This window comes from Dioscorea cayenensis, chromosome 11 (genome assembly GCF_009730915.1).
Source record: "Dioscorea cayenensis subsp. rotundata cultivar TDr96_F1 chromosome 11, TDr96_F1_v2_PseudoChromosome.rev07_lg8_w22 25.fasta, whole genome shotgun sequence".
Lineage (NCBI taxonomy): Eukaryota > Viridiplantae > Streptophyta > Magnoliopsida > Dioscoreales > Dioscoreaceae > Dioscorea > Dioscorea cayenensis.
The window spans coordinates 21,986,496-22,001,429 of NC_052481.1; the positions used below are offsets into that span (position 1 = coordinate 21,986,496).

The 14,934-nt window shown below is 33.5% G+C and overlaps 1 protein-coding gene across 1 annotated transcript; it reads left to right on the top strand.

The window, feature by feature from the left end:
• Window positions 1-11,846: 11,846 nt before the first annotated feature.
• LOC120271788 lies at window positions 11,847-14,630 on the top strand (the record flags this gene model as incomplete). Its single annotated transcript, XM_039278462.1, has 6 exons — window positions 11,847-12,014; window positions 13,110-13,319; window positions 13,633-13,780; window positions 13,855-13,973; window positions 14,065-14,196; window positions 14,317-14,630. Coding segments are annotated over 6 exons (843 nt in total), but the record flags the coding sequence as incomplete, so codon positions are not given.
• Between the last annotated feature and the right edge of the window lie 304 nt (window positions 14,631-14,934).

Consider the following 14,934-nt stretch of genomic DNA (forward strand, 5'->3'; position numbering starts at 1 on the left):
GGTTTGCATGTGTATTATTTGCAAATTATGAGTTTGCATAATATGTGTTTTTGCTAAAAAAAAAATTTTCCTAATTATAGAATGGAACCTGACTCACAACAAAGGGGTAGGGGTCTAAACAAGCACTTCTGGACAACACAAGAAGACAAGGCATTAATTGATGCCTTAGTTGAGTTATCCACAAATACAATGTGGCGGGGGGAGAATGGGTTCAAAAATGGATATCTACACCAGTTAGAGAAGATGATCAAGGAAAAATTCCCGCATACTACGCTCAAGGCTATACCAAATATAGAGTCACGTGTGAAACTCTTTAGAACGAAAACTACAGCGATCGCCGATATACTTTCCATTAGTGGTTTCGTTTGGAACCACGAAGAAAGTATCATCAAGTGCGAGAAGAGTGCGTACGATGAATATGTTAAGGTACATTTATCTAAATTTGTCAATTACATAAAAAGCATTATTTGTTGTCAATATATTAATGCTCTTTTGTAATTATCCACAGAATCACAAGGAAGCGGCGGGCCTTTATGGAAAATCTTTTCCATTCTTCAATGATCTTGCCCCAGTCTTCACAAAGGATAGAGCACAAGGCAATGCAAGGGGCGACCTTGGAGATGATATGGACCAATACATGCATGAAAACATTAGCCTGGATGAGAATGTTGCATTTTCCCAATTTCAAAGTGAAGAATTTTTCATGCCAACAGAGGAACCCATTCAGCCTCCATCACCAATGACTTCAAATGATAGTGCCTCAACTTCTGCAACACATAGGAAGAAAAAGCGTGCTAAGGACACAAACATCTCAAGTATTTCAGAAAATTTTCGGCAATTTGTGGAGTTGGTGGGTCCGGGATTTAAGACATTAGCTGAATGCGCGGTTCGAAATGCCGATGTCAATGCACTCAAGGAGGAAGCTCGTAAAGAAGTTCAAGAGAAGAAGAAATTATTGAATCAAGTAATTTTCAACATAAATGGGCTTTCCGAGGATGAAGCGTTGGTGGTATTGCAAACTTTAAGGCAAGATGAGGAAAAACTAGACATGTTCTGGGATTTGCCGGATGACAAAAAGCTACGTTTTTGTCGTCTACTACTTGGAAACATTGGTAAGTTATTCATTGAATATGTTATGACCAATTTTGTATTCATCAATTTCATTGATATTCATGTCATATTTCCTATTAATCTATAGGGCATACCTGACTATCAACAGAAGCAGTGACATCCATGTCATATCCTTTAATGGCAAGTTCAACAATTTACTACGCATCTTATGTTGTATGGCTATGTTATTTGTGGTTTGGCTCTTTGTCATGTCTATGTTAAGAACCAAACTTATATTTGCTTTGACAATATGTATTTTGTTTAGCTTGTAAGATTCTAAAACAATGTTGTGTAGTACCTATTATGAATTTGTATTGCACTATGTTTTCTATCAAAGCATTATGGATCGTTACTATTTTTAGGTAAAAGAAGGAAGATGATAAACTGTCTTCATGTATTTTTTAGGTCCGTGTGGTACAAATTTCATTGAAATGTTATAAAATGCATTTTTTTTCCTTGAACTTCATCTTTGTGATTTGAAGTTATAGGTTATGATCCGAGAAGAGAACAAATGATTTGTTCATGCATCCATATTTACATAAAAAAATGTGGATACATTAAACAATATACATGCTTTCATTGATTGAAATAATTTGTTAAGTAAACAATTCTATTAATTAATTCATCTATTAATTAAATATATTAAATTATAATAATTTAAAATAGATATACTACTTAAAATAAGTAGTATTAATAAATTCTTTCATAAATAAAAATTTTCTTTTTTTTAATATATTTATTTCAAATATTATTAATGTAAATAATATTACAATAATGAAAATTAATACGAATAAATAAAATTAAATATTAAATTAAATATTTATTAATAATTTAACTAATATAATTACATATTTATATATTTAGCTTTACTTATTACATAATTTAATTAAATTATTTGGGAAATTAAAAATTATAATCAATAAAATGAAATTAAGCTGAATTAAACATATTTAATGATATTAACTAATTTAATAAATATATAATAGTTAAATAAATAGTTAAGATTAATTATATAATTATAATATATTGAAATATATATATTTATATTATAAATATTTAATAACAAATAATGTTAAATATTTATCATTAAACATAATCCGTTATTTTTATATAATATTTTTAGTATTTAACTACAAAGGGTATTGATGTAATTTTTACTACATCCCACCTTTTTACTTTTTCTATTCCCAATCCTTATTCCCTCAATCCAAACACATTATTCCCATTCCCCTTATTCCCATTCACATTCCTCCCCTTTTCCTATTCCCCCTATTTCCATTCCTATTCCGCAATCCAAACGGCCCCTAAGTTCACTGAAACGTCCTCTCAAGTCCCTTCTCATGCACTGTTGGAGACCATCCCTCCTCTCCCTCCTCCCACTCAACCTATACAACCCAATCCCAAGACAAATGGACAGAGGCACCATAGGCATCGCTCCCCTCCCCCTGTCCTTTTGACATCTATTACTGAAGACCCTTCTACTCCTTCGACAAACCCTAATCCACGATCATTCTAACCTTGTTGATCGGGTCTCCGCCGCCTTGAAGAGCGGTTCTATGGAGGAAGATAGTGAATCGAGTTCCGATGCTTCGGATGAATTGGACGCCTACGATGTCGAAGAAAATGAGCCTCAGCGATCTCATGACTACGGACCCAGATTACGGGGAGGAAGCCCGCGTGGTACTCTTATTCGAAAAAGGTTCTCTCCTAGATGTGGATTCCCGTAAGAAGGAAGGTTGGGCTGGTGATTCCAATCTTTCCTGAATCTGTTCCTAATTTGTATCCTTTTTCAGGAAGTTTTTTCTTTAAAATCTACTTTGTTTATGATGAGTGCAAAAAAGATTTGTTGTTGGAACTGCAGAGGTCTCTCTTCCCGGGAAACCCTTGCCCGCACCCTCCGTCTTATACGTCAAAAAGATATTGCTATTCTCTGTTTAGTGGAAACCAGAGCTAACTTTGAGCGTGTTGGTAAGTTCAGTTCTAAACTCTCCAAAACTTGGGATTGGGCTTCCATCCTTGCTGAGGGTTTTTCTGGAGGAATTGTTGTTTGCTGGAAGAAAAGCTTAGGGTTGGTTTCCCCTATTGCCTTCTCTAGACGCGTCCTTCATCTGGTGATATCTTCTAACTTCTTCTCTAGCATTATTATCTCTGTTGTGTACAATTCTAGTCGAGTTTCTTTTCAATGTGCAGTGTGGAATGAGCTCTCTAAAATCTCTCTTCTTCAATATCCTTGGCTTATTATCGGGGATTTCAATTCTATTTTGTTCCCGACTGAGCATAAAGGGGGTCGTTTTCATTACTACTCGAGTAAAGCTAACTATTTTCGGGATTTTGTTGATACTAATAATCTTTTTGATCTTAACTTTTCAGGCTCCCCCTATACGTGGTGTAATAATCAACGTGGCCTTGCTCGTCGTTGGGCTCGTCTTGATCGTTGCATCGTTAACTTACTTTGGATATCCCGTTTTAAAAACTATTCTCTTTCTCATCTGTCCCGTAGTTTTTCGGATCATTCACCACTTGTTTTATCGATTTCCCTGCATGATACTCCTAGACGGTACTTGTTCAGGTTTGAAAACTACTGGTTGGACTTTACTGGTTGTCATGACACTGTTAGATCTGCACTTCGGTCTCCTGCTCATGGTAACCCTCTTCATATTTTGTCTCACTTACTTTCTTGTATTAGATTCAAGCTTACCTTCTGGAAGAATACTGGTGTTAATTCTTTAGAGATCGCTCTTATTCAGACTGAATCTGAGATCTCTAAATTAGAAGGTATGGATGATACTCTTAATTCTCAGATTAATCTGTCAGCTCAGTATTCTAGGCTTGCAGCTATCCAACGCCAAATTTCTGTTAAATGGGCTCAACGTGCGCGCCTCTTGTGGATTTGTGACGGAGATAAAAATACTCATTTCTTTCACAATTCTGCCCGCATCCATGCTCATCATAATTTCATATCTCAAGTTATGGATTCCTCTGGTAACATCTACTCTAGCCACTCCAGCATTGAGTACGCTTTCATGACTTTCTACTCTAATCTCTGGTCTGATTCTAGTTCTATTAATTATGATAATTTCAATGATATTCTTCATGCTCTGCCTGATGATCTTCCTCTTGTTCCTCCTGATGTTGGTCAGCTTCTTGTCAGGGAGGTTACTAGGGAAGAAATTTTTCTTGCCCTTCTTGATCTGCCTACTGGTAAATCTCCTGGTCCAAATGGTTTTAATACTGAGTTTTATATGTTTTTTTGGAATGACATTGGTGACTATTTAGTTGATGCTATTAAATATTTTTTTCAAAATTCTCATCTCCCTTCCTCTTGGGGTAGAACTTATATCACTCTTGTCCCCAAAAAACCTAATCCTCGGCTGGTTTCTGATTACCGTCCTATCTCGCTCAGTAATGTTCATTTATAAGATTTTTATCGAAACTTCTTTTCGAATAGAATCATGCATGTTCTCCCTACGCTTGTAGGTAGAGAGCAAAGCTGGTTTCATTTCGGAAAGAGGGGCCTTCGATAATGCTATTGCGATTCGAAGTTGTTCACTCTCTTGAGTTTGACTACATTAGCCCCCCTAGGATGCTTATCAAATTAGATATTGAGAAAGCCTATGATACAATGAAATGGAGTGCAATTCTTGCAACCTTGACCAAAATGCAATTCCCTGATCAATGGATTTCCGGATTCGTGCTATTCTTTTTATCTTCCTCTTTCTCTATCCTTGTTAATGGCATACCCACTCCTTGGTTCCCCTCTTCTAGGGGTATCCGTCAGGGTGATCCCTTATCCTCTTACTTGTTCATCTTGGCTGCTCAAAATTTTTCAGCCATTATGAATAGGGCTCTACATACCAATTTGATCCCAGGTTTTGATTACAATCTGCCTCATAACTTCAATCATTTATTGTTTGCTGATGACATTATCCTTATTTCTAAGGCCTCTAGATCTGTTGCCCGTAACATAAATTTTTGTTTATCTCTCTATTCTACCTTGACAGGTCAATGTCCGAACCTTGCTAAAACTCATATTTATTTCCCCTCTTGGTTCAATAATAGGGTGGCCTATAGTGTTTGTTCTATTACTGGTTTTTCTAAGGCACAATTCCCCTTTACTTACTTGGGCATCCTTATTTCTCCAAAACAACTCAGTGCATTATCCTTTAAACCAATGATTGATAAGATTAAAAATTTGTGCACACGCTGGAAAACCTATAAGCTCTCTTCTGCAGCACTAAATCAATCCTTTTTAAATTCTTCCATTCTCTCAATCCCTACTTATTATCTCTCTCGCTTATTACATTCCGAATTTGTTCTTCGGGAAATAACCAAGTTGGTCGTGGAATTCTTTTGGTTTAAAGGGGCAATGGAAAGGGCATCCATCTCTGTGAATTGGAGTTGCGTTACTGATAAAAAATCTGAGGGGGGCTTGGGTCACCGGAACCTTGATTATGTTAAAACTTCTCTTATGGCCAAGAATGTTTTTAAATTTCTTAACTCAAAAAATATCTTTTGGGTTAACATTGCTCGTTTGAAGTATGGTAGTTTAAATTTTTGGACTGATCCTATCCCTGCTAAGTGTTCTTGGATTTTCAGAGGTATTTGCCGCACTGCCAAGATTCTCAAACAAAACTTATGGATCAAATCCTTTAATCCTAATCAAACTTCCTTCTTATTTGATCCTTGGCTTTTTGATATCCCCATTGCCTTTAAGCCTACTTTTCTGAATATTAACGCTGATTTTAACTCTATTAGTTTGCCTGATCTTCTGAGTTTTAATCAGTGGAACCATAACCAACTTAAATTTTTGTTTGGAGATCTTTTAGGCTCTTTGGTTCCTTGTATTTGTGCTTATGATTTTGATGGTAGCAATTACTGGGTTTGGTTTCCTCATACTTCTAATGTTAAAATTTCTTCAGCTATTTATAATCATTTAAATCATAACTCTACTTTGAATCTGGATTGGTCTGGCTGGAAAAAACTGTGGAAGCTTCATGTTGCTCCTAGAGTAAAGCACTTTATTTGGCTTATGCTGCATGGTAAAATCTCTACTACTGATTTCCTTAATAGCATCAATATTGGCCCTAGGACCTTATGTGTTTTCTGCAATGTTGAGAATGAATCTATTGATCACTTATTTCTTGATTGTCGTTGTGCTCAGCTGTTCTGGCATATAGTTTCCAATAACTTGGGCTTTTCATTTTCTTTCCCTGATATCATTTCTTCTGGTTGTTGGCTTGTTGATTATAATCTTTCTACTTTTACTATATCTGTTATTGCTGCTAGTATTTGGTATTTATGGAAAGCTCGTTGTGATGCCATATTCAATAACCTCAGTCCCAATTTCTCTAACATTGCTTTATTAGCTGTCACCCATGTTAAGGACTTTATGCAGGAGAACTCTTCTCTTTTGGGTCGCAGGCTTCTTCTAAACAATTTCTCCCACAGCAATGGATTATTCCTCTTCTTTGCTCACGACTGGAATGCCAGCACCTTGATTGGTAAGTTGGGTTTTTTTGTTTCAAATCATGATTATATTACTTCGTGTGCAGGTAGCTGTTCTTTCTTGGCAGCGTCTCATTTTGAAGCCGGCATTCTTGCTTTTGGTCTGGCTGTTCGTTCGGTTATTGACAGACAATTGGATATTAGGCTTATTCTCCACTGCAACCCTGCAATTTCCATTGCCTTGCATGATGGCTACTCTCCTACTACTTGGATACATGCACCAGCTTTATCTGAAATCTCTCATCTCCTTCACATTGCGAATAATCCTTCTCTTGTTGATATCCCAGCCAATTGGAACTTACCTGCTTCTGCTCTGGCCTCTTCTAGTAGCAACAATCACTCTCTCTGCCTCTTTCATTCTGGCCGAGACCTGCCTAGATGGGTCATGAAAACATTCTCTGTGAATGGTTTTTATTTCTAGTCTTCTTTCATTTTCAGCTGTATTTTTCCTTGTCTGTTCTTTTAATTTGGGCTTCTAATCCTTAAACTTTGTAAAACTTTTTTTTCGTATCAATAAAATCAACTCTCTGAGCTCTTTCCCCCAAAAAAAAAAAAAGGTTCAAAGTAAACAAATAAGAAAATAATATATTAACAAAACAGTGGCTGTCAAGTTAGATCTAAAATCTGTAATTAAATAAAATATTAAAATTAAATAAATAAACAATTAAATAAATAATAAAAAGAAAACCTATAACATAGGTACAATATCTTAAAAGCCAAAACCTTTAAATATAATATCATGAATGATTTTAACAATAAAACACAAAGTAATTAAATAATTATGTAAATCATTTCTGATAATCATAAATTTTATATATATATATAGGTTTATATGTGGTTTACTTACCTGCTGATGTTCGCTAAATTTTCAAATCCAAATATTATACCAAATCAAATTTGCTAAACACGCCCTATATTTGAAATAAATTTCAAAGACATCAAAATCTCCCCGAAACATAAGTAACTGATTTTAAAAGATGCTAATGTAACATGTCTCTAATTAACCTTAAAAGACACAGCCCTAAAACATAAATTTTTACTATGTTATAAACCCAATTGTTGGCTAAGCAATGCTTAATAGTCAAAGAAAGCTAATGAAATATCATACTCCTACATGCTTAAACAGGAAACAAATTTGAAACCTAAGCCTATTACAAAGAGATAAAAGAAAAATAAATAAAATATTATAATGGTCTGTGCAAGCATTAAAAAAAAAATCAAGGATTTTGCTTTTCACAACTTTAAACAACAAAGTTGAAAAGATTCCGCACTTGAGATTACAATGAAATTGGCTTTGCATGCACTAGAAATATGACATCAATGGAAAATTTGATGTTCCAAGTGGGACAGGGACATTAAATGTCAATTAAAGAAATACATTCTTGGCATTTGTAAGACATGGAAAAACTAAACTAATACATTCCTGAATGATGGTTTATTTACACATACACATATATATATATATATATATATATATTACTAGCAACTCTCCTAAACAGAGATCGAAGTGACTGCTTAAAAGAAGAATTATGAAATTATTCACTAACTACAAAAAATAAATGACACAAGTCATGCTTATTCTTTCTCTTCTCTACTTTTCCAAACTCCAAAACCCAAACACAATTTAACCCTAAGAATATATCAAAGCATACAGATTCCTATGGAAAGGAAAAATATCTATTGACTTTTTTCAAAAATAAAACCATATACTCTCTTGACCACTCTTCAAAATCTTAGAACAGATGAAAACAAAAAGAAGAAATCCTAACTATTAAGAAGTCAAAACAATAACTAATAAAAGATGAACAAATCGAAGAAGGGAAAGAGGAACATACCACAAATACTCTCAGATGAGCACTCGACAAGAATGATTCTCTCGTCTTTGCCACACACCCCCAAAATTGATCAACGAGAGAGAAAGAAAAGTTGCTTTCTTTTTTTTTTTTAAATATAAAAATCACGTAACCGCCGGAAGTTACAAAGAACGTGGTCGTCGATGACAATCTCTAAAAAGATAATTTAAAAATCATAAAAATAATTTAAATAAAAAGTGGGCCCCACAATTTATTAATTAATTAATTTTTAAAAACTATATTTTTTATTTTATTGAGATTTTGAGTTTGAAACTTTTGTAATTAATTTTTGACAAAACATTAAATACGGTAGAATTTCATACTGAAAATATTATATATGATAAAAATATCTTCCAAAGTAGTTCTTTGGGAGGAAAACTGTTAATGTAGTAGTTTTTAGAACTTAAATATATTAATCTTTAAAACATATGTATTATTCAATAAAAAAATCAATATATTCTCAAATCTTTGTTTTCGAGGGAAAATGCTACATATGAGAAAAGTATATTTTTTTCGAAGCATTAACTTTTGTTATAAACATGATTTGAATAGAAAATATAGAAAATATACTAATTTATTTAATGCAAGGGATTCTCATCAATAATTCATGGGAAATCTCTTTATTATAGCCATATGGGCTGAGCGCAATAATCATATTTTTTTTCATATGCTTTTTTGGATGCTTATTTTATTATATGTAAAATTAATCACTTACTCACTGCTTGGATTAATGCAATTCCAAATCCTACCAAACCTCAGCTCCAGGAGTCTCTCCCCCACGACCAATCACAGTCTTATATTTGTGAGACCTAAAATTACCACCCCCTAACCCGTCAACTCTGGCAAGTGAGCCAAATATATATACCCTCTTGGATGGTAAGTAACCATATTCCGTTCCTTCCAACTCGTGGCTGTAGTTTCTTCCCCATCTGCCTATATCCGCTTTTTTCCTCTTTTTTTCTCTGACGTGTGTTTTTTTTCCAATGTTCACCTCGGGTGATCTTTCTTTTGTGTTTTGTTTCTCTTTTGTTGTTGTTTACCTTTTGTATTTTGTTCCCCACTTTTTGAAATGCATTCGTAATTTATTTTTTTAAAAAAAATATGCATAAATAACAAGTTTTCTATTTTTTTTTAATAAAAGTAGATAAATTATATTTTATTGAAATAGAAAATGATTTAGGACATTGACCAAATATAAATAAAAGGAAAAATCCGAAAAAACGCTTACCTAGTGTGATAAATAATAGATTTTAAAACCATAAACCGTATCGATAACGACGATAAGTTTGGCTGCTCTTCCATGAAGAAAACCAGGCTTCATTTGAAGACGAGACAAGTGAAGTTAGCTTGGCTCATTTGGTTGTCTTAAATGCATCAAAACAAAAAAAGAAGCAATATGTAATCAACAACAAGAATTATTAGTTCTGAGTGAACGCATCCTTTAAATATAATAAGGCTTTTAAATATTTCGAGCCAAAAAAGGTAACATTTTGGGCCAGGTCAGTCAAGCCCAGTATTTAATGTTGGGCTGGCCTAAAAACTGGGCCACGTTTAAGCCCACAAAGACACAAAAAAGTTTGGGTCGCATGTGCCGCATGTGCTCGTCACCGGACCCGTTTCATGGTTCAGACCTCGTTCGTGTCAGGAATGTTGTGCTGTCTCACATCCCTTTAGTTTTTTTATCACATAAAATTATTTTATATGTTATTGAATTATATATAATATATCAGATCCCATATATAATAATATTTTAAAAAATATATATATATAGTTTTTCTTGCTTTAAAGGGTTTATGTTTTTGATTTTTCTATATTGGATGGAGATCATAAGAAACGAACGGCTGTGATGCGCCGCGAGGCTTTTGAAACATTGGAACCCGGACCCACACCAAGATGAACACCCGAAATGGCGGGATGGACGCCACGTGTTATGTGACACCGTGATCCTGGAAATGGCATAACTACCCTTGCCCTAGCTACAAAGCAGGATTCACATGATCCCAATTTTCTAAGTTTTCTTCCATCACTAATTAAAATAAAGCCACTTATCTTTAACACAATTATTTCAAATTAAGAAATAAAAAACACATTCATCAAATCGTTTTATATTGTTTTATCGTTGTGCAAACAAATGCATTTTTCAATGCCAAAATTTTTGACTTCTCTTTTAATTATTTACAAAATCAATTTTATTTTATTTATTTTCGCTAGATGAGCTAGCAAAGATAAGCTAAAGTCAATTGTCGATAAAAACAAAATATTCGACTCTTTATGTCGATAGAGCGATAAACGATTTACTAGTAAATGTCAAAATTGATCGCTTTTAGTACGAATCGTCTTTGCACTCAAATAGAAAACTCGACGATAAGCATACTGAAGCATGTTGTGTTTTCTCTTTATTTATTTATTTTTTATCTATTTTTATTTTAGTTCTATATCTAGTGGACATTAGTGCTATTATTATTTCTCTACTTATTTTTATTTTTGTACCTATTTCTTCCTAATAAATTCTAATAAATTCATGGTTGATCTAAAAAAATAAAAAGCTAATATATATATATATATGCACTGATCTTCCGCCAATATTTGTAGATCTCAAACCATAAATCGTGAATCATAATAGTAAATTAATCAATTTAAAATCATGTGAATGTTATTTCTATTAGATCTATAGAAACAAAACTAAACAAAACCTAATACCTAATTAACCTGTTCAACGGTCTGTCTCTCTCTTTAGTGTTCATTGTACCCAACTAAGGCCGCAAGTTGACGTTTCGTCATATATATATATATATATATATATATATATATATATATTTGGTCAAAATATCAAAATGGTCTCTCTATTTTGCGTTTTTCGCCCTTTTAGTCCCTCTAATATAAAATCTGCATTTTTGGTTCTCGTATTTTCACATATTTATCTTTTTGGTCCATCTAATTAACGGATCTGCCCTTTTGGTCATTACAGTTGATGAATTGGAAAGACCAAAAAAGATAAAAACGTGTAAATACAAAAACTAAAAAGGCGGATTTTACGTTAGAAAAGTATCGAAAAATAAATAAGCCAATCTTTGATATTTATCTATATATTTCTCAGATTTTTTTATATCAATTTTTTATCAACAATAAATAAAATGCAAGCATTTTAAATGGATAAGGGTAGTTTGGTAATTAAGAGACAACAGTGTCCTTTTTGGTAATTTCGGCATTGATTCTAAGGCGCGGACTGGTTAAGAGAGAGAGAGAGAGAGAGAGACCTCGTGGAGCTCCACAGTCGCAGAGCATTTGGAAAGCTCGAAGCTCTCGCCTCTCTCTACCATTGTTCTCTTGCTCTCATTCTTCAAAATCTAGCCTTTTTCTTCTACTAATTCGTGGTAATCCCTAGCTGAATCTTGTTTTTCATCCGATCCCTGTGTTTTTAGCCCAATTAAAGGTCGAAATCTGGTTTTTCATGGCGGAAAACCCTGGATTCAAGACTTCGGAGGCCTAAATCCACTGCATTCTTGTTTCTCTATTCGGATCATTGATTATCCTGCTTGGATCGAGGTAATGTCGATGTAATTCGAGTTTTGAATTTGAATTTTGGGTTCTGAATTAGAGTTGAGTTTGATCTTTTGATTATTTGACTTTATATATATATATATAATTTGATCTTAAAAGTAAAATTCTAACCTTTTTGTCTTTCTGATTTATATTTTTTTGTTCCTTACTCTCTCATTGTTATAAATTGTTTCTTTAGAATTTGATTTTGATTTTGATTAGATTGGTTTAATCTGTGGATTCTAATGGCATCTTCATCAAAACAGAACTTATGGAGTAAAAATCTTTCATTTTGTTCATCTAATCTATTGAAAATAGAAATCACAGAGCAATTAGGGGTGATAGTTAATGTATCAGTGATTTTCTTGTGAGTTACCCAAATGGAATTAGAACTCTGATTGTTTCATTGTACCTAATTGAATTTGCTTATTTTAGTGTGATGATCCAGACTAACTATAGATGCAATTGTAATTTTAAATTTTTAGTTAAATAAAATCATCAAAACACTTAATCTTAATGATTAGCTTAGTTCAATTAGCAGAAGATAAGTTCCTCCAGAAAAGTTTCACGTTTGGAAAGAATAGTATCTAGCTTGTGGTTTTGTGAGCTGTTGTGCATTTTTGATAAAGCTTGGTTATGTTGATTGTTGTAGAATGTGACAGATTGATCTATTTTTCAAAGGTTTGGTGTTTGAGCACTTGATGTGCCTAATTCTAATGTAATTATCAATAAGTGGGCCCTGAGAATTATTGCTTTTCAACTAGTTTGCTTGGTATAATGTATAGATAATTATGATTGTTTTTTTCCAATATAACAGTTATCAGTTTTTTTTTATTGAGATTCTTCACCCCATTTTATGTTACGTGTTACTTTGTAAAATTTCATCTGGATCATCAGCAGTGTCTGGTTGTCTTGTGGATTTTTCTTGAAAATTCCATAACAGTTAATTTCAATAAGTTTTGGATGCCATTTAACCTGAGTTGTTTCTATAATCACGGGAAACTATCGTTTAATTTTGTTGTGCTTACCATTTGTAGAATGTCAATATCTTTCTGATTATTTTGTGATTTTTTTCCTTCTTTACATGTGAACCTTTAACAGAAAGGGTTGGTAGTGTTGCTTATGGAGGGTGACATTAGTGCTTCTCGTATTCTATCTCCATCCCTGGTTGAAAGCAGTGATGAGGACCTGGCCGTGCTTCCTAGGCACACTAAGGTCATTGTCACTGGGAACAACCGAACAAAGTCTGTTTTGGTTGGTTTGCAGGGTGTTGTCAAGAAGGCTACTGGTCTTGGTGGCTGGCATTGGCTGGTACATTTCAACTTTACTTATTTATCATCCCAATCTTTTATATATGCATGGATTGTGAATCATCATTAATTGGGGTCAATTAAACATCTAGTTTTGATCACCCATTCTTTTTGTAGTTTTCATATGAATATCACAGATTAAGAGTTCCTTGAACTTTAAAGATCATTAATGGCCCTTCCATACTAATATAGAAATAACACTAGATTTAAGTGAGGCAATGCTGGTGTAGGTTCCCTTTCAATTATCTCTCTCTCCCTATATATATATATATATATATTGAACTTATAGCTCTTAACCACCCTCAACATTCCAGGTCCTAAAGAATGGAGTGGAGGTGAAGTTACAAAGGAATGCTTTAAGTGTTTTAGAAGCTCCATCAGGGAACGAAGATCACAGAGACATAGACTGTGATAACTCTTCATGTGGTTGCCTTGACATTGAAGATAAAGATGTTAATTACTGTAAGACATTGGTTTATCGTACAACCATGCTTCCTCTTCTATTCAATACTAAATCTTTTTATATATTTCACCAGCTACCAAAGAGTTTCACCGATCAACTAAACCAAGAGCAAGGAATGCCAAGTCATGGACATCATCAACAACCTCAACGAAATCAAGCAACCAAAACAACTACAGGGACATTCAACTCAAGGTATAAATTACAATTAATACTCAATGTGTAATTGAGCTTAAGAACTTGCACATTATGTCAAGTGATTGATTTTATCTTGTGCAAATACCAGAAAGTAAATCTGTCAAAACTTGGGACAGCAGCGTTGTGGAGGTATTGGAGGCACTTCAATCTTGTGGGCATGAATCCGAAACCATCCAAAGAACAACTAATTCATGGTGTTGAGAATCATTTCCTCTCTCAGGTATATATATATATATATGTATGTATATATATATATAATTCTCTGCTTTCATGCTTTGTTTCAACGTAAATATTAACTTATAAATGGCATGTTTCTTTTTCTTCTACTTTGCTGCAAAAGCAATTAGATGAGATGCAAGTGATTGTGCGGTTCATACACACAAAGAAGAGAATGAGAGCTCAATAACGTGAAGGGAAGAATGCTATTGTAATTGTTAAAAAGTGTCCATGTATATGTCCTTCATTGCATGGCTTTAAGATGAGATTAGGGCTTACGTGGGGGGATGCGTTTGCATGCGTATGGGGGACAAGGTTGTCAGGCGTTCACGTGGCCGTCATTGTTGCGGCAGTGCGTGATTTATTATTATTTTATATATATATATTGGTGAACTGAGCACTGAGCAGCTATGAAGTTAAATATATATTAATATTATATATAACCTTCAAATTTCATGATTTATGGTCTCGTGTTTAAATATGTGCCTTTGAATTAGCAGAACTCGTAAATTCTGAAATTAATCGTGAATGTAAGTGTAATTTTAAATCATAAAATATCACTGAGAAAAATTCTGCTAACGTTGTATATATATATATATTGTGAGAATATTGGGTAAACATTCACAATATCATGATGACATCTCATCGGTGTATATTCTTAACTAATTTTATTTAAATAGGGGCACTCATTATTTATTTATTAAAAAAATATTAAATTTTAATTGGTTAAAAACTTGGAATT